Genomic DNA, 23,772 nt, shown 5'->3' on the forward strand with positions numbered 1-23,772 from the left:
ACAAAGGCATTTTTCTCATCTAGACAGCTGTTTGCTGGAAATTTAACATGATGTCATTCTATCTAAATGCCTCACTGCTGTGTTTGTGTAATGTATGAAAACAGTCATGACTTAACTCAGGAAATGTTCCCCTCCTCTGCATTTCTGTCCCGCGGGTATTCCAGGTGAGCCCTGACGTGCAGGGGCATTTCTCAAATTCGTGTTTATTGATAATGTTGTAAAGCAAAACTATGATTAGTGGGTACACAGTCAGTTCTGAGCGTAAAGTGCAACTATTACGAACATGGATAAATTTTTTTGTACCCATAGCATGTAACATGGCCTGTTTTAATGCAGGAAAAACAATTTATCAATTCTTAGTAATAGTTTAGTACAGTTTTAGCAGCAGACTCAAGTAAGGTATGCTGCAGTTAACATTAAGTCAAAAAGCAAACGTCTTGTATAATTTGTCCAAACTGCATGAGTCAGTTCTGAATGGAAAAGAAGTCACGTTTTAATAGGATGGTAATAGAACAACATATTTTGTATACTTTTTTCATGAGCAAGTATCATTTCTGGCTTATTCACATATTGATACAATGTCAACTTTTTGCAGTTTTACCTAGCAAATGTTTTTTTAGTGCAGTGAATTAAAAATATGGTAAGATTAACCAAATAACTTTTTTTTTTTAAAGGGGGCTACTATTAAAAGGGATGAACATACTGGTGCAATTGTGGTGGCCAGGATAATGCGTGGAGGAGCTGCAGATAGAAGTGGTAAGGTGGTAAGGTGTTGCTGTTTTCCACTAGCCATTCAAGTTCTATAACTCAGAAAAAGATGAGATAAAATGGGAGCATTTTGTACACACAAAATACATCACTATCACAAACAAAAGTATTTTGGGGTTTGGACAGCTTTCCAAAGTGATATTTCAATACTGGTGAAAGTATTCATGCTGAATTTTTTCCCCACTTGTAACCAGGTATCTTTGAGTAGCAGATACAGGGTTTTTTTGAGATAGATCATGGTTTGTTTCCAGTTGAAGACATACACTTAGAAATCATGGGATATGCCAAGATTACAACCTGATGATGGAAGAACTCAGGATGGCTGCATTATTTTATATTAGTATATCCATTTGCAGTTTCAGATGGTAATTCTCAAAATACCAGCATATCCTAGGCTGCCATTGTTAAGTTTGGTATGCTCAAAGTCTTCAAGAGCTCAAGCAAGAGGTCCTGAGTTATACTCTAAAGGGCCTCTTTTCATTGAAGAGAATCTAGGACAGCTGTGTTTCATACTTAGATGGGGTAATGGAGTAAATCTAGATATATATACTGTTAAATTAGGAAGCATTTGTGCCACAAATTAGCACTCACAGCCTAAGTGATCTTTGCAGTACTTGCAGCTGTGTAGCAATAAGAAAGTAGTATGAGTAGAAAAAGAACTGGCACAGACATTTTTCAAACATCTGCATAAAAGTCTGGAAAAGTCATAGAGAAATGGTACTAATTTTCAGGAGGAAGGAAGGGAGGTGAGTAAACCAACCATCTCAAACTTATCTGTGAAGACAGTAGCTGTTCTGTTCACCATATATTCCTGCTTTTAAGTTAGAGCTTAAAGTAGATGAACAAGGGAGAAAAAAGCTGAACGTTAATGGCATTTTTTGTATAATACGTAGCTACCTTCTAACAACTCCTGTTTGGCTTCTGTAGGTCTTATTCACGTTGGTGATGAACTGAGGGAAGTCAATGGGATTCCCGTAGATGATAAAAGACCTGAAGAAATAATACACATTTTGGTAAATACCAAACATTTTAAAATTAATCTAGGGGAGTCAAGAAAAAGTAATTTGACTTACAATTTCTGGTGTATTTATTAGAAAAAGGTATATTCTACAATAATGCCTTTTCTTCCAGTGCCATCATTTACAAACCTCTATTTCCTTTCTCATAAAGAATGATTTTCCATGCATTACATATATATGCAATTACAGATTACTTGTAAAGAGTTAACAATGGTAATATGGCTATAAATACCTTGCAGAATGTTGCAGCCCTCAGTGTATAATCTACAGTTTTTAAGGCACACCATGATCTGTTGAATTCAAACTATTTTAAATGTATTCATTACTAGCATGTTAACTCCATGTGAAAATTAATTCATAATACATGTACCTGATAGCAAAACTAACTGGTATATTAAGATTATATTTGATATTGATTTGTAGTATATAGCCATATATATGATTATCTTTGCGCTCCTCTGAACTACACAATATCTAAAGCCAGCCTAATTACTCACTTACGGGGCACTATTGCAAATTAAGTAATTTAGACTTTTTCAGAAATATTGTGTATTTTTACAGCAAAGAAACTAATGAGGGTCGTGACATGTCTTATATACACAAATACCTTGCTGTCCTGCTGAATTGAGTGTCTGTCTCACAGTTTTGGTTCAATAACTGAGATGATTCATTTCAAATGTTAACCCGCTGATATTCATACTTGCTTTATGGTTTTGTGTTCCCTACAGAAACATATTTTCCTGCAGAAATTAATATTTAAAAATCTCTAGAAACACAATAGCACTAGAAAAGGTGTGAACAATTTCCCCATTTACCTCCTCGAGGTACAATATAAACATCAAAAGCTAGTTAGAGCTTGTTTCAAAAGTAAAAGAATTATTGATTCCAGTCCTACGGCTGGTGAAATAAGAACTTGGCTGCTGCTTGTCAAACAGTGAGCTCTTGGATTGCAGACATGCCGGCAGAAGTATGTCTCGCTTGGTAGTGGACAAGCCTGTTTCCATTTTGCTTAAATCGTTGGCTGGCTGTTGCACTCTGCTAGTTTTATGAAACTTGTCGGCTGCATGCAATAGTAGCAGAGGCTCCAGCTGATTAGCACTTCCTTCAATAGCAAAATGTCACTGAGGGAGTGGGAATATATTGTGGTTAATAAGTAAAATGCAGCCAGACACACTTTAAGTGGGATGTAGGGAAAGATGAATGGATGAGGTGGTTGATGATGGCTAACTTGTTTTAAGATTTATAGTGGAGGGCTTTTTTTCCATTTAGTACACGTAGTCTATTCAAAAATGTTTTTCTTTTCTAGTTTCTTAAAGTTGCCAAAAGAATAAAACCCCTCAATAGTTTTATATGATAAATATGGCACAAGCCTATTTGAATTTTTCTATCAGTTTTTTTTGAAAAATGAAATGTTAGTTGGATTTTTCCAGGGATGTCCAGACTGTGCCAGGAGTCCAGCAGTTGCTTCTAATATGCATACATTTTAGCTGTAGCATTTGCTCCTGCTTTCAGTGCAGAAGTGGGACCTCTGAAACATGCATGTCCCAGTTTTTAACAGTCCATCTCTGCCCACCAGTGAAGCAAATGAAACTGAGCATTTCAAGTGGGTATTTTAATCTTTGCAATGCAAAGTATGGTATGGTGAAGCTGTCAAACTCCATGGATCATGCTTGAGAGAGGATAGATTGATTATATTTGAGTATTTTTAAATTAATTTTAATTTATTTTCCTTTTAAGATTTCTTTGAAATGTACAGCTTAATTCTCAGTGCGTTTTCTTTTCAAATGTTCACCAGGCTCAGTCTCAAGGAGCAATTACATTTAAAATTATACCTAGTGTGAAGGAAGAAATGCCAGTGAAGGAAGGCAAGGTAGGCAAGACTATTTCAGAAGCTATTGCAGTAACTGTTATGCTGATGATATATATTGTTTGCTTGGATGACAGAACCAAGAATGTGATTTATGCCTGCAGACTCAGGTTTTCGAATGTGACAATGTGTAGCAGACTGTACACTTCAATACTCACATGCTGGATTTACAAGTGGGTGTAACATGGTTCTTAAACCCTAACTCTACATCCATGAAGTTGACATAGGTAATCTTCAGTCTTCTGCAAGGACCTGGCTTGCTTCCAAGTACTCTTTTCTTCCAAGAAAGACACTTGGTTCAAAAGTATCTTCTCTTCTGTTCCCTGTATGGGCACACTATTCACCTGCAAAGTCCTATTTGCCTTGGATCATAGAGCCTTTATTGCATTGGGATTGCGGTTGCAGAAGCAGTGAATTTAACATTCCCATATGAACTTCTAATGTTAAACGTCCTTAAGGATGTTTTACAGCAGTAAATGTTTATTGCTCTACGTTATTTAGATCAACAGTTTTGAACAGTAAAAGCAAAAAAGGGAGATACCTTTGGTTTACATTTAATATTTTGATTCTAAAGATAAAACACGGTTTGTTTCAGATGTTTATCAGAGCCCTATTTGACTATGATCCTAATGAGGATAAAGCAATTCCTTGTAAAGAAGCTGGACTTGCTTTCAGAAAAGGAGATATCCTTCAGATCATGAGCCAGGATGATGCAACCTGGTGGCAGGCCAAACATGAAGGTGATGCCAATCCCAGAGCAGGCTTGATCCCTTCAAAGCATTTCCAGGAGAGGTGAGCTACTGAGAAGCATAGTTTCATCATTTTTTGTAGTAAGAGAAAACGCTTATTTGCCGAGTTGTTAAGTTAGCATAGTTGCCATATGTAATGCTCGTAGATTACATGGGTATGATAAACCTGCATTTGCAGCAAGACAACTGAACTTGGAAACCTGTTGCTGAAATACTTTGGATTTCCTTATTTGTCTGGCTAGAATTAATAATGACAAAAACTGATAGGAGAACACTCATCCAGATTGAAAGAAAAAACGTATGGAAAATAGCACATCAGTATCTGTATTCACACTGATGTACTATGCAGGAATAAGAACTGCAGCAGGTTTTGGAGAGCTTACAAAAATTTGAGGCTGAGGATTTAATTTTTTAGATTGTGAATAGATTGTGAATAGACTGCATTGTTTTAAGTTAATTTATTATAAAATCTGCTGGATATTTTGCAATAGTCTCATGATGTTAAGTGTTTATTAATCCCAAACTTGCAGTGAAAACTGAGGAGTTTGTGTCTTTCCCCTACCACCTCCCATTTTATAGGAGATTTGCACTAAGAAGACCAGAAGTGCAGATTCAGCCACTGAAAATTTCCAACAGAAAATCATGTAAGTTTGTTAACCTGGAATAAAAATCATGCTCCTGATCTCTAACCTTATAAAATAGCAGTTTGTCTCAGCCCTGTGACTACAGGATGCATTTCTCCCAGGCACAATAGCTTCTTGATCACATTGTATCAGTAGGAAAATAAATATAAGGGCTGAAATTAAAAGCTTTAAAAGCAGCTAACAATTTTTCCCAACCCTCTGGCTTTGTTTTTGAATCATCGAGCCCAATTAATGTTTTGATATATAATATTTCAAAGGTTGAAGAGTGTTCTTTTCCTGTTGAAATAGTACAGAATTGGCTCAACAGTTTATATGATTTGGACTGCATCAATACAGTGAAATTTATATTGAGAGTGAGATAAAAGGTTGGATAGTCTCCCCTTCTCTCCCCCATATAGTTGGTGATTTTTTGTGTCCTATGAAGCAGCACAAATTTTAGAAGTCAGGACATTCAGTTCTTTGACAGGCTTTCACAGAACCACCTCTTACTGTTTTTTAAACAAATTCTTTCTTAATAGTCTCTACTTTTAAATACAGTAGTTGCACAATATAAGAAAAATAAGCTCTAAGAAAGTGCATACATCGAAACAAATATTTTCTTTCCACTGGAATTTACATCAACATCTGTTTTAAGTATTATTGCATATTTTACTTGACCTGTTATTTCTTTCAGTTGTACAGACTCATAACAAAGTGAGTACAATGTAAGAAACTATCACGCTTCAGTAGGATCCAAATCTTGAATACAAACATGTTTGTGAGTTCAACTAGAAATATTCAGAAAGTGGTCTAAAATTTCCAACCATCTTTCATTCTCTAACATTAAATCAAAAATTATGGATACTATGGCAAACTGGATGCTGGCACATTAAGTGCAAAACTAAATGCTTTTAACTTTAAAACTTCTCACTGAGGTTTCTGTTGCAGTTTTCCTAACTCCTTGCTAGGGCTTTTGTGTTCTGAAGATTGACAATTACTGTTAGTTTTCTAATAATCAGCATTTTCTACCTTTCATTCCATTTCACTATTTGTTTGTGTGCCCTAATGCTAACTCCAAAGCCCTTGATTAGCTTTGTAATTACAGTAACAGACTATATGATTGCACTATAGCTTTTGTAATTTACATAGATCTTAGAAACAAAGAGGAGCTCCTCCAGCTTGTAGTAAATCTGTTGTTTTTCTAGGTTCTAGGTCAAGTTGCTCTGCCCCAGTTTTGGAAAAGTCTCCGTTTCCAGGGTATAGCTATTTCTCTCTGTCTATTGTTCTTGAATCTGGATAATACCCTCAACAAGAGCCTTCAATTAATGTGGCACTGGTGCTTTTGAAGAGGTAAATCAGCTGCTGCAGCAAAACTGCATGATTCCTTTTGTAATGGACTGCATCTTTTTAGTGACCTTCAAGTGAAAGGTTTTACAAGATGCATCTCACCCATCCAAATAGGCAGGGATTCCTTTTGGGAATTGCCAAAATTACAAGCCAAAGAAGACTCACAGTACGTTGTCTACTATTGTTGTCTCTGCTGTCTCCGCTCACTTTGCTTTAACCAGCTTAAACAAGGGAGAAGAGTTCCTCTCTTCCTCCCCTTTCCTTTAAAATGTGACAGGAGCCTTAGGGTCAAGCAATACCTTTCCTTTAAAATGTGACAGAGCCTTAGGGTCAAGCAATATGCCTATTATCGTTCTCTTTTAGACTTTCTTTAAACAAAGCAAGTTCCAGCTAAATACCATCTAGAAGGCAGTGGTGCCTCTTGAAGGAGGAAAGCGTAATGTAGGTTTGTCATTTTCTCTCTTCCCCATTTCTTAGGACAATCTGCTGCTAGGTCTGCCAGATTTCCAGGGGAAGAGGGGAAGTGATGTTCTGAGTAGAGGTCCATCCCTTTATTCAAAGGCTAAATATGTTTTTAGTGCTAGGAGGGAATTTAGATCCTTCATAGAGGAGGCATTTTAACAACCAGAATTCAGCCATAGAAAAAAAGTGTTGTGACAAGGATGTTGCTCGAGTTGCTCACAGGAAAACCTTCCATTTGTTTGGCTTTTCAAGAAGATTCCACGTAAGCTGGGAAACTCTGCGCTCTTGTGATCTTTCCAAAGTTAGGCAGCTTTTTCATGTTACCAAGCACGTCAGTGAAGCTGTGAGATGTGGAGGCCATGTCTGTATTTGTGCGGAGCAATCACCTTGCCAAAATTGGGAGATGCTGGAAAATCATGCGTTGCTCAGCTGAATGAACAGCATACGGAAACACGTAAGGAAGGTGACACAGAGAACAGAAAATTGGAAAGGACTGCTGGGTCTGACTTTTTTAGCCCTTTTCTATATTGTGGGGTATGGCCCACTGGTTATTGTCCTCTAAAGTTTTATTTAACAAGTTCCCATGTAAGGAGGTGGGAAATTGGTAATGCTTGATTTAATCTGATTCTTTTTCAATCCTGTTCTACAGGCCTTCAGGTAGATATAGGGTTCTCCAACGTTTGGAAGGGTAATTGTCTTGGGAAACTGATGTTCTGAAGATCTTCCTGAACTAGCTGTACATTGAGAGGTTGCTTGCTATTGCAGTTGATCCCGTCCGATCGTATGACCTGAATTTCCTTAGCAGTTTGGAGGGAAAGGGCAATTTGCCAGCTTATGCTCTTACAGCTTCCCAAAGAAAAAAACCTGTTGACTTCAACAGAGCTGCTAATAAAAGTCCCTTTCCTGACATTACTGGGAGTTGCACTAGGAAGCTTTCTTGAGAGATGGTAAATAGCACTGGATGTTGGCTTGCTTTGTTCAACTCATTCCACAGCTCCCATCTTTTGTAATGAGGAAGAAACCTGGGTACATCCCTTTGTTTTTAATAGGGAGAATCAAGGAGAAATATTCTGCTTTCTTGGACACCAAGAAAATGTGAGTCAGCTCTGGTTTCTTAGGTGGGCTTCCAGGGTAGTAGTGTCCTTCTACTTGAAAATTAATCTAAAAATTAGTCAAAATTATATAACATATGAGAAGTATTCTACAACTACTTTTTTTCTCTTTTCTCAAGCCAGTTCTGGAACTGGGGAGGACTGCGGTATTTGTGTAGGAAAAAAGAGCTCTCTGAAACATAGTCAGTAACTGTATTCACAGTAACATTAACATCCATCAGGATTTGGTTTGATAATTAAGTATGTTTCAAAACCTGCGAGGAGCTAGATTGAATTACTTTTGGGAAGCCTTCTTTCTATTTCCAATTTTGAATTTTTTATACTTTTCAGCATAGCAATGCATGTTGTGTAAAGTTGTTAATCTATACACATATTTGTGTATCATAAATTTGTAAGCAAAAAAGTGGGCTTTTTTGGTGATGCTGACCATGCTTGTATGTATACACATGTCAAGGAAAGGAAGTAGAGGATATTTTCCAAGGAACTTTTTCAGCAAGAATTATTTCCACTGAAAACAACAGAAACCAACCTAATTCTGAACTATTAAAAGGATCAGTTTATAATGGAAATGCCAATTCTTAGTTTCTCTTTAATAGCCAAGTCAACTTGTTTCATTGTGACTATGTGCGAAGTGAATATAAGTAAAAGTAAATACTTTAGCTTTGTGGAAGATACATACGTACTCCTCTCCCAGAATTTAGCTATTTTGTTGAAAGAGGTAAGAGAATCTTTCTCACATTGCACCAGTCTAAGTGAAAAACCTTTAACATGTGTACACGGGAGGAGAGGACAAAACAATGTACATTCCGTATTGAAAGGTAAGTGAAATCACATTTTCTTATTTGAAAATGGAGAGGGTGCATAGTTTGATGGTATCTGGGAGTAAGGTGAAGAAACTTACAATATAGATGGACCCTACACTGACAAGAGGTGATTTTACATTGAGAGGAAGACCCAGAAAAAGTAGAAATAAAGGGAAAAGCAGGGAAGTGAAGTTTCATATTGAGGATGAAGAAAAGGAGCAAGTATTGCAACAAGGACAACGGAAGAACAGATGGACAAAAACTGCCCATAAACCCCGTTAGGCAAAACCCCACAGAGGATGGGCTTTCTAATTTTTAAATTAGCGCAATTAACAGTATTATGCAAGAGCATTACTATAGTCAGTATTTGCCCTGTAGTTCAGTTGTTTCTTGATTCCATTTAAATCAAGCACTAACGTATTTGTTTTGTTAAAGATTTTGAAATGATGAATTCAAAAATTACTAATATAAACTCTGACCTGTTTAATTTTTTTTTATTATTGGTAGAACCTCAATAAGTTCAACATTAATATTTGATAAGTTTTAAAAGTAGGAGATAAGTGGCAGTTAGATGTGCTGACCTGCTGACAAGATTGATAGTGTTACTTCCCAGGCTCTGAGTTAGCGCAGAAGTGATGGAGAGATACCAAACCTCTCAAGCATTTTCAGCGTTGTTCTCAATACTTGACAGCAATGACTTTTCAGCAAAAAGCAGTATTGCTTGTGCATTAATACTATGGGAAAATTATACTGGGGAAAAAGAAAAAGCAGCATAGAAAATAGGAAAATGGAATGAAAGTAAAGGAATAGAGCTGCATTAAATTGTGTGAGTAGGACTAACCCTCTGTGTGCTGGGACAGTGAACGTGCAGTGTACTGACACGGGCTGTGAGGGAGCTCTGTGGGATGCGGAGTGAGGTACAGTACAGGTGCCTGGCTGCATGCAATCAGCTTTGGTGTGTCTGAGCTTGTGAGCCATGGCTGATGCCAGCTCTGCAGAAACCTGCTTACCTGGTATTCCTCAATAATACATAACAGCATTCCTGGCTTTTGGAGGTCATCTTAGCTTGGGCACAACTTTGTAGCTGGAGTTGGCTCTGTGGGATCTGCTGTCGCTGCATCCTGGCTAATTAGCAGTGACGGGGAAGAACTCATTTGTTTAATAGCTCCCAGTCTGTTAACTTGAGTACAAAGACTACTCATGCTCTAACTGTAATAGTCATTGCCAACAAACGTGGTCATTCTTACATTTATAGGTTACTTTAATTTTTAATTTGTAGATAAAACAGTGATCACCTGTTTTTTTGAGGAAAAAAAAGTAAATTTCTTTGAATAACAACCAAGTAACTTACTGTTCTGCAATTATTATGAACTACAATAATCAGCCAAGACATTATATTCCTTCAGCAGAATTTTGCTTTCACAGTGGTTACTGTGTTTATTCTTATGTTATAGATGTGTTGTCTCTGGTATGAAAATTACTGGTAACTTTATATTTTATACTAGTGTAGCCTGTAACTTCTGTTAACTTGTACAGTGCATGCATATGTGTATATCCATACCCTGTCTGTATAGTTATATATAAATATGTGTATGTATGTGGCATATACGACAGAGCTGTTCAGAGATGTCTTTTCCATGAAAATACATTTGTTCTGTATATTTAATGCTAAATGTAAATACTTACTGTGGCAAAGCCATCATCATATAGTTTTTCTAGGGCTTAAAACCCATTTTACTTTCAATTTTGATTTACCATATGTGATTGGCATTGTATGAGCAAAAGGAAATATTTAACTGCAGCCAAATGGTGTTCATTCAAACAAGATGTAACCCAATTTATCCGTAGATGAGTGTCTTGTGAATTGAAGATGGTGTTCTGCCAACAAAAGAATTTAAACAGGCTAAAAGAATGAATGCTTTGTACCACTTGTATTTGAAGACCAAGCATTTAGGATAAATGCGTAGTAGGACTCTTTTGCTTGTTATAATTGCTGCACAATCTTAACTCTGCCTTTCTTCTCAGTATTTTTCTGTGTTCATATTTGAAACTTGATTGCCCACCTGCAGGTAGTTACAAGTAAAAACAAAAAATAAACCAGACCTATAGAGTTAAATTAGCACATTAGCATCTTTGTTCAGAAGTCTCCTGTCCTTACAAATATTAACTTCCTGCTACCACAGAGAAATTAAGGAAACCTGAAGCTGGATGACATTTGAGTCACGGCCACATGAGACGGAAGTGGAAATGGATCTCATAAACTCTTACTCTGTCCTTCACCGCAAGACTATCCTTCATTTTCCAAATTATCTTGGTAGAGATACTGTTATCTGATGATGTTATGAGAGGATTAAATTAGATCACCTTAAATTTCCTATAGCATGAGCGTATATGTATCATTCGATCTAAAAAACTCTATAGGATAAAAACCCGCAAAACAGTGTAAATGTCGATTGCTTTGTGGGACTGTTCATCACTAAAAAATCAGGAGTGTTTAATATATTCACTGTAATGCAGATCGTTGTACGTCACATTTCTTGCTTACTAGAGTGAAATAGAATTTAAGGGATAATGTAACTTGCTTGTGATAAGAAACTACAACAGAGCTGCTGTATCTAATTTTAGACTGAGAAACATTTAAGTAAGATTCTTTGGAAATGTTGTTGAAAGAAAGTCAGCAAAAGCTAAAAATTTTAATCTGGTGCTGGACTGTTCCCGAGAGCGGAGAAAGTTCCTGGAGTGGCACTGGTTTTGAGCTTCATACGTAATATAATTTAGGTGAGGTCCCCAAAACCAAATCTTAATATATTTCAGTTAAGATACATACAAAAAGACAGCGTATGTGATACTGGTTTGCATTGTTATAGTTTTAGCATATTGACTACACTGAAATCTTTCTAAAATGAATAAAAACACCTACTTCCTAAGCTTCCATTTGGCTTGTTTCCTATTTCTTTTTTTCCATTTATGTCTTGGTACTGCTTTGTTGTTGTTTCATAAGCCTGTTCCATGACTATTTTCTTTGTAACTTCCTCTCCTTTCTTACCACACTACATTTAATTGATCGTATTTCTTCTTTGCCCAGTGTTTTTTTTGCTGCATGTTGCTTTATGGGTTTTTTTCATTTTGTTACTGCTTTTATTTTCCTACTTCCCATTGGATTTCCTCCTCTTTAGTCTCTGTCCTCTTTTAGTCTCTTATTCGTTCCTTCCAGATAAACACCTCTATTTCCTTTCTCACCCCACTTCAATTTAGTGAAACCGTATTGGCCTGAGATCTACCCCAATTTTCCATGTCTCTAAACTTTGGAACTTTAGGCACATATCTGCACATATCTGCTGCATGAGTACAACTGCTTCAAACACACAGAGCTGTATTAGTTAGTGGTGAATCACAATGCAAAGTTTTCTGGCAAATAACCTCTGCCTTTACTAGGGCCAGGCAATAGCCCTGGTAAAATTCCTGCTGAAGCTCAAATTGGGAGCTACATGTTGATGACTCTTGCATAGCTGCATGAAGCCACTGATTTCCCACATCTTTTCATTATAGACTGTTATCTTCAGCCTTAGGAGTAGGCAAAGAAAGCCAAAGAAGGAAGATTTTTAACAAAACACAAAAAGTTCAGAACTCCTTCGCTTCATCTCAGTGTTAAACCTCATCTTGTAGACGTTTTGGCTTGTGCTGTCTGGCATCAGCTGGCTCACTTGGGAATCCACGTCTTTAATTTACAGCATGGATGGATAAGACGGTTCCCTTCCCTAGCAGGGGTAGCCCAGAAACCTGCATTCCCTTCAGCTGTTCTCAGCCCTGCTGCTGTAGCTCCACCATCTATCTCCCATACTTGGAGGTCTCCTCCAAGTGTCTGAAGTGGTCAGGGTTGAGTGAATGTATACCTGTGTGTACATACAGACCTTTTTTTCTCCTGGTCCAGTCTTTCATGTTCATAAACAAGGACTTGTCTGTTTCCAATGATAAAATACCAAACAGAATACTTTAAAATGCATAGTCACTAGTTAAGTCAAACAACTTTGTTGAATTCAGGAGACTTTTTAGATGTATTGATGTGAAGTGGTTTTGAACATTAGTGACTTCTTTTCAGGAGATACATTTGCAGCCTGTTGAAAATCATAGAAATGGAAATCTTGTAGGCATATCAGGAAGTGTAAGAGCTCTCTCAGCACAGAGGAGAAAGAAATAGTACCTGGAAGCCAGCCTGCCCCCCCTAGGTCCAGCTTTAGGGCATTTGTCACTTCAAGAATTGGGAGCTTTGAAGGTCAGGAGATGAAAAAGGATCCAACACTTTCACTCTCAACTCACAAAACTGTCGGTGCTTTTTTAAGGCAGCGGATGTGGTCAACCAAGCAGTGCTCACCTTAGTGGACTTTCCAACCTACTAAAACCATATGGTCACATCAAGTGTAGAAATAAGCTTTAAATAGGATTCAGAGAAGTCTTCCGAATTAATATTTTAAAACATAAGTTCTCAAGAAAAAATGTGCCAAGAAGTGATTCTGCAAAACAGTATTCTTCCCCTGCCAGAAAAGACTCTTGTATCCATTCCATGACATGAAATGGGAAAATCTCTTCCATGTAATCAGATAGGCAGGAGAGTTTTGACCTCCCCTTTGTTTGGTACATCAGTTACTCATGAAAGATTTTAAAATATGTCTTGAGTAATTTCTTCACATTCTGAGGGAAGACATGCTTCGTGGAAACACTTCGAAATATTTATATTTTAGGCATATTTATCCAGATTCCAAAGGAAATGTGAATGAGATGTAGATTGTAAAATCTCTATATAAATCTAGACCTTAGTATATAATATTTTTGTGAACAATAACAACCAAAAAGAAAATCCAAAGATGACTGTAAAACTGTGTGTTTTCCACTATCAAGGAGGTAGAAATTTATTGACCTACTATAGGTAAGCAGAAAGTAGCTTGATTATATTAGAATAGCATCAGAGAAAAAATGACAGAGTATATAAATTCTTTCAGCTTTTTTTAGCTACAACTATAGGCGTTAAAAAATAATACACAAAAAAACCTCTCGAAAACCCAGCTCCAAGGGCAGTTGCAGCAGTTACTGTAAGTGCAGAAAAATACTGAGATCATGTTCATGGTAGTCATCCTTAGAAAATCTCGGTTAAGACTGATTAAATGGAATTAACAAACTTTGCATTTAATACCAAAGAGATCTTCCATGACAACTGGGTAAGGTCATTGCTACCAAATAAATAGTGGAAGAATCTCATATAAGAAATTTAAAGTGCATGTAATGTTTCAGTGTCTTTTTAGGTTCTTTTCTAACTGACTGTAGTTAAACATTTAAGTTAAACTCAGTGCTGGTATGTTGGTATATGCCTCAATATAATAGGTACTATCAAGAGGATTTTAGATTAGCTTACGTAGCTAAATTTTTTCCCATTTATGAAGTATTAAACAATAATACTTTGTTTTTTTGGCTGATCTAAGATGAGGAAGCGGTTGAGTGTGGTAGGTGCATTTTTCTTCTTCAATTTAACTTTTCTTTCTTAAGTTATGTTTTCACTCTATTTAATGATTTCCTTTCCTATTTTTTCCTATGTGCTTCTCAGAGGAAATTGAAGGTACATGTACAAAAGTTTCCCTGCATAGCCCAATAATTTTATTTAGAGAACATGTGTTTAGAATTAAATTGAATATAGTCCAACGTTTCTAAGAGATGTTATACATCTAATGGTTCTATATTGCTACCAAATACATTGAATCATTTTTTAAAAGTAGATAAAAATACCAGAATATTCCTAATTGCTCCATGTAAAGATCAGTAATTCGGACTATTGTTTTAAACTGCTTTCTCTCTGTCTTGAACTTTTGGAAGATATGTATAGAAGGGTAGTATCATAAAATAATATCAGCAAAACTTGGGTGGGCTGGGCTGGAAAGAGATGGTTCTGACTTAATTACATGGCCATGAGAGGTCTTGCATTTCTAATTAATACTGAAGAATTATTTGTCTGAGATGGTAGAAAGTTCATCCATGTAGTATCATCTTTACTGTTTTCCCTCTGAGTGTAGCCGGTTACTGTTATGCTTGCAGCATATGTTAAAGTAATAGCAGCTGATCTCCTGTATTTTATTTTTTTATTTATTTAAGAGGCCTTTGTTATTAAAGGCATTAGAAATTGTAGCTCATATTTTTGATCAAAGGGCCTTTGGCATGTAAAAATATACATTATAGCTATTTTACATCAAATGAGAGGATGTGTTTTTGATCAAAAACCTTTCTGTCTAATCCAGTGAGCCAAAACTTAAAGCTAAAGTCTGATAATGTATAATTTACAAAAAAAGCTTGATTTACATCAAATACATTTTGCTTTCTTTTAAGTAGCATCATATTTTCTATTAACTGATAAAGTGTGAATAATACAGTGTTAGAATTCTTTTTAGAATGTTTGCTCTCATCACAATTTTTGCTTGAAAAGGTAAAAAGATCAGTGTGCATGCTGCAAAATTTCAGAATATCTCCAGCTAAAATATAAAACAATAAATGTTGTTTTATGTTTTTAAGAAAATGGCTTATTGAAGGCTTTTTAATGCTATGCTTTGTACAGTTGTCATTTTTTAAGTAATTTCTTCTGTATTTTTTGCTGGGCTTCTAACTATTCTGCTTTATTTCTTGGCTCTTATTCTGTATGCTTTTACCCTTCGTCCAGAAGATGCTGAATGTGCTGGTCACAACAGTGGATCCTATCTAGGTGAGCAATTGGTTGCAAAAGACAATTTATTCCTTTCTTTCAGCTTCTTTTCCTTGGAACTACTGTGTCCATTTTGCATTTGGGGGTAATCTGCATACAAATGTCCTTATTATGCATGAGAAAAGCATGAATATTAAGGTTTTAAAAATGGCTCATTGGATTTGACATAAAGGGTTTCTGTAGTGTATGCCTTTATCGGGTTAAATATAAGCTACTAAAATACTGGTTTGATTTTTAAGTCAAAATAAAAAATATATATAAATTTGGGAAAAATATTGACTTTTAAAGTATATTAAGTGAGCAATGTATTTAATGAAACAAAAAGGTTACTATATCATTAAAAGTTTGAGTACGACTTTAAAGACACACTTTCAAGGTTTTATCCAAGTTTTGCTTACACTTTCTTTCTTTGTGCATGTCTATCTAACAATTCAGGGAGGATTCAGTGAGAGTACAAAGCAAGTTTGCAGGCACCAGTTCTTTTTCCACGTTACAAAATAAAATGAGTTGTAATAACTCAATAGCTTAAATTTAGCTTTAAAGCTAGTCTGAGCTCAGTGTATCATTGCGGGCAGGGGGGAAGAAGAGGGGAAGGAGTCCTTTGGCTTCAGCTTCAAGATTCCAAATTTCAAACAAAAGTAACATTTAAAAAAGGTGAATGTTCCATGATATGTTTCAGCTTTTTAATTTGTGCCATTTCAAAAGCAATGTAAAAATATTTTGGTTGAAATTGTCCAGAATTCCTGCCAGCTGAAGGCTGGCTGGAGTGGATTTTGTGGCAACCAGCCCTTTTCCCAAGACTTTTATCCTCCTACTACAAGAGGAATGGGAAGAAACTTGTCAAAGTGCTTTAGTACATCCAAGCCACTGGGCTCACTGAAACAGCCTAGACCAGTACTGTAAATTAGAGATGGTTTTCATATTGCACGATACTGTTTTTAAAATGTGGTATATGAACTACATCAGGAATACACAAACTATATAACTGAAAGAACTTTGGCCTCTTTCCAAAACCTTAGTGTGGTATTTGTGGAACTAATGGTCATCTGATCATGCTGAAAAGAAACTTCCTATATTTGTTAGTAAATCAATTGTGTTAATGTGGAATTGCAATTGTATTGAGAAATTGAAGTATACTTGAAAAATGATACTTTGGATGCGATTCCAGATGAACTGCATTTTCCTTATCAAATCTTCTCTTTAAAACAGAAAAGACCTATTTTTTTGCCCCACCTTTTCTTTCTATCTGCAAATACAGAGTGCATGAGTTCTTAAGATCAGACTATCATGGTTTTGCAATCAGATCTTAGTGAGCTGCTGCTTTATTCAAGAATGAAGGTGGCAAAACAGAATCCACCTTTTCTTGGTGCTGTAGCCCTTTCAGTGAAACATTGTGGTCAACAGTTACCAAAAAGGTTCGGTCATCTGGGAAGCAGAAGTCTTGAGGAAGAAGCTACTGTTGTCTCAGATGCAAAGAACAAAAAATCAATGGGGTGTAGTTTACTTGAGTAAAAACTTTACAAAAATTATTGGAGAACTACTGTACAGTGCAGGCAATGGTTTATCTCTTGAGAGCTTCCATGCAGTGGAGTGCTGCCATCGGTCCAGAGATGGTCCCTTCAGCCTTCTCATGCTGGGTCTGTGCTGTTGGAAGTGAGGTGTCAGAGAGGAGCACCAGAAGACAGAACAATAGGGGGAAAAAGACTTGTCTAGGGTTAGGACCAGTTTTAGGGTAAGGACAGAAGTTGTGAATTGGTTGTGAATAGCTACCTATTTGGTTTAGAAAGTAGAGGTTCCTTGGTTCATTAAGAATGGTTCATTAAAAATTATCTGCTCTTCAGATATGTCAGGTTGCCTCTTGAAAGTTGATGTTACTATTCTTTTGCACATGGTAACAGGAGACAGTGATTTGTAATTTAAACTGTCTCATGCAATCCAGTGTCTTTTTTTTTCACAAACATTAGAAGCCCAGTCCTATTCAGACACATTTAGGGTTGCTTTTCTCCTGAATTATCTTTCAGTTGTATTTTCTCAGGGAACAAACTGCTGTGGAATAACTTTCTGGGCTGGAAAAATGCCACTGCCTAAAGTCTAATAATTTGAACAAAAATTGGTGACCAGCTGCAGGGAGGAGACAAAACTCTTACCTATGTGCTGTGCTCGCTAGAAAACTCGGATCGTCTATAAGGTCAAGGAGTCCTAGGCAAAGACAGTTTATAAACCCTCTGTTAGACACATGGGAGCCACTACCATATCTAACTGCTGCAGTCCACCTTCCTGCTTATGAGGGCCTCTTTCTTTTCCACTGGTTTGAGTATATATTTCTTCAATCCTAAAGGTAGTGAAGCCCTTTCAAATACTTTTTTTTTTTTTCCTGCCTGTTGCTTTTTTGGAGAGTGGGAAAATAAATATGTCTGATTTTTGAAAACAGCTTATTGTGAATGTCCACCTGTGTTTTACAGTAGTGGTTTTTGGAGCATCTCAATTTCTTTGAATGTGCATGTTCTTGAAAGATCATAGACATTCATGGCACTCCTTGATTACTAAGTAACTAAGAATTTCTAAGCAAGTCTCTTCATTATTATAACATAAAGTCTTGATTAAACATATTACACTGAAAACAAAACCTAAAACATTGTCTCTGAAGGACTTCGGTCACACCAACAAGTTCAGGGTGTTTTGGTGACACCCAAGTAACTGCTTGTCTGTATGTTGTAACCTGTTAGAAGAGCAAGGTAGTCTGAATTAGCTTAACCGTTGATGAAGGAGTTGACCTGTATAAGCTTGTATGTATTCACATATATGGAGAGTTAGTATGAGGCAAGTTGAAGTACGGTAAATTGTTCATGTGTCTAAATTCTAGAGACAGTTTTCAAAGTATAGATATACCAGTTACTTCCTGAAGCCAAAAAGAGTAAGTCATCTTTCATGCTCCTTTTGATAGTGTGTAATCACATCAAGTGAACTACAAGAATTCTACTATCAATTAATGAATTTTCAGTTGATTTTATGGCTTGTTATGGGTTTAGGGCTCTGTATTTGTTGGCATTTCAATCTGTGAACCAGGATATTCTGTGAACATCTGACCCCCTCTGAAAGGATAGGTACTTTAGATGCATGAGATAGTCATGAAGAGCAACAGAAGAGGCAGCTTTCAGAAGCTAGAATGTCTGTACCATTTGCAGTCAGATCTTTTATGTCTTTTATGCTACTATTAATTTTGAACCTTCCCCTCTAAAGTGACTCAGATAAATTTCATTATTTTTCACCAAATTCTTATATTTAAATCACAGTATAGTATTGTATGTTTCTGCAGTAATTTCCTGAGGAATTGCTGGGGAGAACATTAGGAGTTTGCCTTTGCCAAGCTTAAATTCTAGTTACATTACTTGAACCTTTATGAACATACAGTAAATACAGATGAATATCATCTGTTTACTATTCTCAATTTTGTCTTAAAAATCCAGACATAATCTAAATTTTTATTAACCCTGTCTAAATGTGCAAGCTGGGAATCAGTCCAGAAGCAAGCAGAGAAGCAAGCAGAAGCAAGAAGTCTGCTCTCTGTTTGTGCAGTTCCTGTGTAACAATAGAAATACTCGGCATATGAGCCAGTATAAAAAATCCCAATATTTGGGGGGGTTGGAAGGGGGTGTGTGTGAATCCAGAAACATCTAGTAAAAATATTGTATTCATACAAATGTAGATAATGACCATGGTACCAAACTTGCCATTGTCAGTAATATGAATACAAAAAGTACTTGCAAATGCATTTTAAAATAAACAGCATTTGTTCACCATAAGATTTCTGTTCTGTAAGATTAGCCTAAATTCAGCAAAGAATATACATAATTTAAACACATACTTAAGCACTTGTTTTAATGAATGAAAATGAACAAAAGCATGTGTAAGTGCTTTATAGCAATCTGGAGCCTTACGGGTGAATTTATGAAGCATAGGTGAATTTAAATTATAATATTTCCTGTTAGTGTAATTTCTCTGAATTTGAGAAATTAACTTTCTACTTTCATGGATGTATTTGGATTTAAATTCACACAACATAGTCGCGATCTTTTGTTCACTTCTTTAGAATTGTATAATTAAATCTAAATAAGCACAATTTTTTACATCAACATCCTTTTAAAATATTTTAAGGGAGACAGGTTCATGCATTGCCTGTTTTCAGTTTGAATTTCTGTGTGAGGTCCAAGTGGATTTCTCTGTGTAAATGTAAGGATGTTGTTCTGAGATGACCAAATGTATATTGCTAGTGGTTTAAAGAGTAATCACAATTTTCTGCTAGAGTTTTTTTCATTCTTTTTCTTAGGGATGTAAGTAGGTTCTCTTCAATTGTTGTTGGGCCTTAACTAAGTTTATTAGCAGCAGTTTACGATTTTTGTTTCATGTTGAGAAGTGTTATAAAGTTTGGAGACATTTGTAGTTTGAGAACATTTGTTCTTCATGTTTTCTTCCCAGCGGCTGTTCTTATTTCACCAAACTGTTACATTCCAGCAGTAGTTTATGGGTTTGCATGTTCAGTGGGCTTCTGGTCATGTAGCTGAAACCAGGGAGCTGGTGCAAGCTTCGGAATGTTCAGAATTTTATGTTGCTTTAGTGACAGAATTTTCCCCTTTTATTTTATAGTCTGCATACTTGGCAACTAAGGTTAATCTCTGCTGATATCCATATTCCACAGACAGTATAGCCTGCAGCTCCTTTCATATTCATTGAGGTTTATATTATCAAATATTCTGGACAAGCAATTATTTTTCCCTTTGTTCTTTATAGGCATTTACTTTTAAGCTTAATCATTTTATAGAAACTTCATTTTTCTGTTGAATATCTGTATTGGTTTTGTTTTTCTGTAGTGATTTTCACTATATTTTTAATGATGCTCTATTGTTAAATATATGAAGTTTTTTTATCTTTCCTAAACTGTAAAATATGCAAACATTAGCAGAATTTTTTTTGCTTGTTCATAAATGTTTTTATTCCTTGCAAGTATGATGTTGTTGCAGTTCAGCTTAATCTTTTTGCACAGTTATAGCTGCCCAACATATAATGCATTTATAAATGCAGGGTTCAATAGAAAATATTTATTAACTGTTCTTTATAAAATAGCTTCTGAAGGTCGTAGTAAAGTTAAGCCACATATGTGAGGATATATAATGGCAGATGTGAGAGACGGAGAATCATGTTCCCAGGAATGCAGTAGCAGTATCATAAAAATGTTGGATATATTTGAAATAGTCTCATCCTTTCTCTCTGTACTGTACGTTTTCCTTGGTTTTGAAAGCTGCTTAAGGCAAGCTTTGTTGGATTTCTGTGTAGGGCTATTCAGATATCCTTAAGGAACACTTAAAACAACATTGACAGTAGTCTTAAAGTGGCAAAGCAATCAGCGTATCACAGGGTTTTAATATTGAGTAGTTTTACGGTGTGTCTTCACCAGCAAACTGCAAAGAAATCAGCCGTACTGGAAATCTGCTTCGTGATCTCTGGCTCATATGCTTGTTTGTTCTTTTTAATTAACAGAATAGCTTTTCTGTAATGTCTAAGTCCTAGGTGAATTTGTTGTTGTTGAACCTCCTTAAAATCAGGACAATATTACTATTTTAACTTTACCAATGAGTTTCAGTCACAGAAATATCAAATGTTTTAATCAAGGAAACCCATGTTAGCAGCAGAACCATATCACCCGAGTCTTTGTGATGCTTTATATGCAACCTGTAAAAGTGACAAGGAATGAATCAGCCTGAAGACAGCACTGAAAGATTTTCTTCTTTTTCTTCTTTTTGATAAAAAAATAAAATCTGGGGGTTTTGTCTTTTAAGAGAAGAAGGAATGAAAATTCTGAAATAACCCACCACCTGGTAGTTTGGTAATGGAATCTGAATAATGTGGATGGAGAAAAGAGAAACAAGTTACAAACGGTCTTACTAAAACCTAAGAGCAGAGACTGAATTGATCATGAAGATTTTGCAGAAAGGATATTTCCTGAAGATTGCACAGTTTGACATGTAAGCGGAGGTTAAGAAGCTGGTGGTAATGGTGCTATGATACAGCTAGTCAGAGGCATGGAGGTATTTGTAAGGCCAACACCAAACTGGAATGGAGATGACTGGCTTAGCTTCAGTCGATCTCTACCCTTGCTTTTTACCTTTTCCAGATATGTGGATTCTGGGTTTTGCGACAAAGCTCTTTATTCTGTCAATTGTTTAGTAGCGAATGGTGAAGAATTTTTTCTTCCTTTTTTCTTCTTCCTTTTTTTCCTTCCTTTCTTTTTTCCTTCCTTTCCTTTCTTTTTTTCCTTCCTTTCCTTTCTTTTTTCCTTCCTTTCCTTTCTTTTTTCCTTCCTTTCCTTTCTTTTTTCCTTCCTTTCCTTTCTTTTTTCCTTCCTTTCCTTTCTTTTTTCCTTCCTTTCCTTTCTTTTTTCCTTCCTTTCCTTTCTTTTTTTCCTTCCTTTCCTTTCTTTTTTCCTTCCTTTCCTTTCTTTTTTTCCTTCCTTTCCTTTCTTTTTTTCCTTCCTTTCCTTTCTTTTTTTCCTTCCTTTCCTTTCTTTTTTTCCTTCCTTTCCTTTCTTTTTTTCCTTCCTTTCCTTTCTTTTTTTCCTTCCTTTCCTTTCTTTTTTTCCTTCCTTTCCTTTCTTTTTTCCTTATTTTGTAAAAAGATGATATAGAAAAAATTCAGAACAATTTGCAGCTTGCTTTTAAGGGGAACTGATTTTTTTTTTTTTTTTTTTTTTTTTTAATCTGGAGCCTTTTAGATTAGGCCTCGGGAAACTTGTAACCCACTTCAGGTGTCTGTATTGCTAATGTTACTTTTAACCTTTCTTTATATACAAGTCTAGCTCTTCTCTTTTTTTAACAATTTTCATTTTACTTAATTTACTTTCATTTTACTTATTCATATTTTGAATATGAAGAGGTTGGTATCCCTGTATTCTCAAATTTTTCTTCCCTTTTTGTATGTATGCATGTGTTGTGAATTCCCATAGTTACAGGGCCTCACATCAATAAAATAACTTAGTTAACATCCTCCGTGATCCAGGTTCTGCAAAGATTTATTCTAAGTTGAACTGTGTGTGTGCAAAATGCTAAGCCTGTAACTAAGCCTTGTAGGATTTCACTTCAGATCTGGTTCTGAATATTTGCAGAACTAAGTCTTGAATTTGCCAGATACTACCTTTGAAGAAAAAATTGTAATGTGATTACTTCTCAAACACCTAAATATAAGTGCTTTTACAAGTTTATGAAAACATATTGCTGAAAAATCTGGGGTCACCAAAAGTTTACATGTGTTTACCGTCCTATGAAATGTTCTGGGGGGGGAAAAAAAGGGTGTTGGGATTTTTCCAGTATTTAAAGTGTACTTTGTGTTTTACTTTATTACCCCCAAATAATGAAACAAGCTTTGCAGTCCTTCTTTGCAGTCCTTCCTGTAGTTCCTTCTAGAACAAAAGCGGTGCCATAGAGATACCAGTAAAATGTAATATAATGCAATGTAAAGGATTTATTTGAAAAACTGTAAGGTAATCATTAACAGAGGAGTAAACTGCTTTTTAACATACAGTGTAGAAGGTGGTTTTGTGCTGTTCTGCTTGAAAATGCCTATGATTATCTCTTTTGAGAGTACTTAAAAGCTATGTGAAATTTCCAGAAATTTCCACTATAAATGTCACACTGTTGGTGCAATTATAAATGCAAATTTAATAGGAATATTAACTTTTAATTTCATGCTAACATATCTATAATATGGGTACTGTATTGTCGAAGATGTTTCATAGTGTTTTGGAATTTAACTAACAGTGTTTAGTTTTACTTTTAAACATCGTCGGGAAAGGCTTTGTGCACTTTTTTTATGCTGTCAGCATGGAGCTAAGCACAAAAAAATTATTCCAGGAGTTAATTCTCATTAACCTTTTCAACCACCAGTTGTGTTTCTACCATATGTTGTATCTGATGTCTGTGTGCCATGGTGATTTAACAGAAATACATTAAATGTGGTATAACAGTCCAGATTGCATGAATTTCCTTGTGTATATATACTAATGTGTAAGACACTCAAATTATCTAAATATGTTAACAACTTATTGTAATTATATTTTACAGCTTGTTGTTGCAACTGTTACGATTTTATTGGTAATCTTAATTTTGCAGTTTAAATAGGTACCTGATATAGTTTAAAACTGCAGGAAAACATTGTTCTAATGACCTGGCTTATTCAGCATATAATCCATTTTTTATTCCATGCACCAATCCTCAAATGTTTGGAAGAGACTGT

General features: G+C 35.8%; 1 protein-coding gene across 1 annotated transcript in view; it reads left to right on the forward strand.

Moving 5' to 3' along the window:
• MPP7 (MAGUK p55 scaffold protein 7) overlaps positions 1-23,772 on the forward strand; it is a 151,793-nt gene that overhangs the window by 114,461 nt on the left and 13,560 nt on the right. The window contains exons 6-13 of the mRNA XM_059818799.1: positions 675-756; positions 1,696-1,781; positions 3,583-3,657; positions 4,250-4,446; positions 4,983-5,047; positions 14,225-14,245; positions 14,347-14,358; positions 15,448-15,489. Coding sequence (XP_059674782.1) covers positions 675-756; positions 1,696-1,781; positions 3,583-3,657; positions 4,250-4,446; positions 4,983-5,047; positions 14,225-14,245; positions 14,347-14,358; positions 15,448-15,489 — 580 coding nt within the window. The remainder of the gene's footprint in view (positions 1-674; positions 757-1,695; positions 1,782-3,582; positions 3,658-4,249; positions 4,447-4,982; positions 5,048-14,224; positions 14,246-14,346; positions 14,359-15,447; positions 15,490-23,772) is intronic.

The sequence above is a fragment of the Gavia stellata genome, chromosome 6 (assembly GCF_030936135.1).
Source record: "Gavia stellata isolate bGavSte3 chromosome 6, bGavSte3.hap2, whole genome shotgun sequence".
Taxonomy (NCBI): Eukaryota; Metazoa; Chordata; class Aves; order Gaviiformes; family Gaviidae; genus Gavia; species Gavia stellata.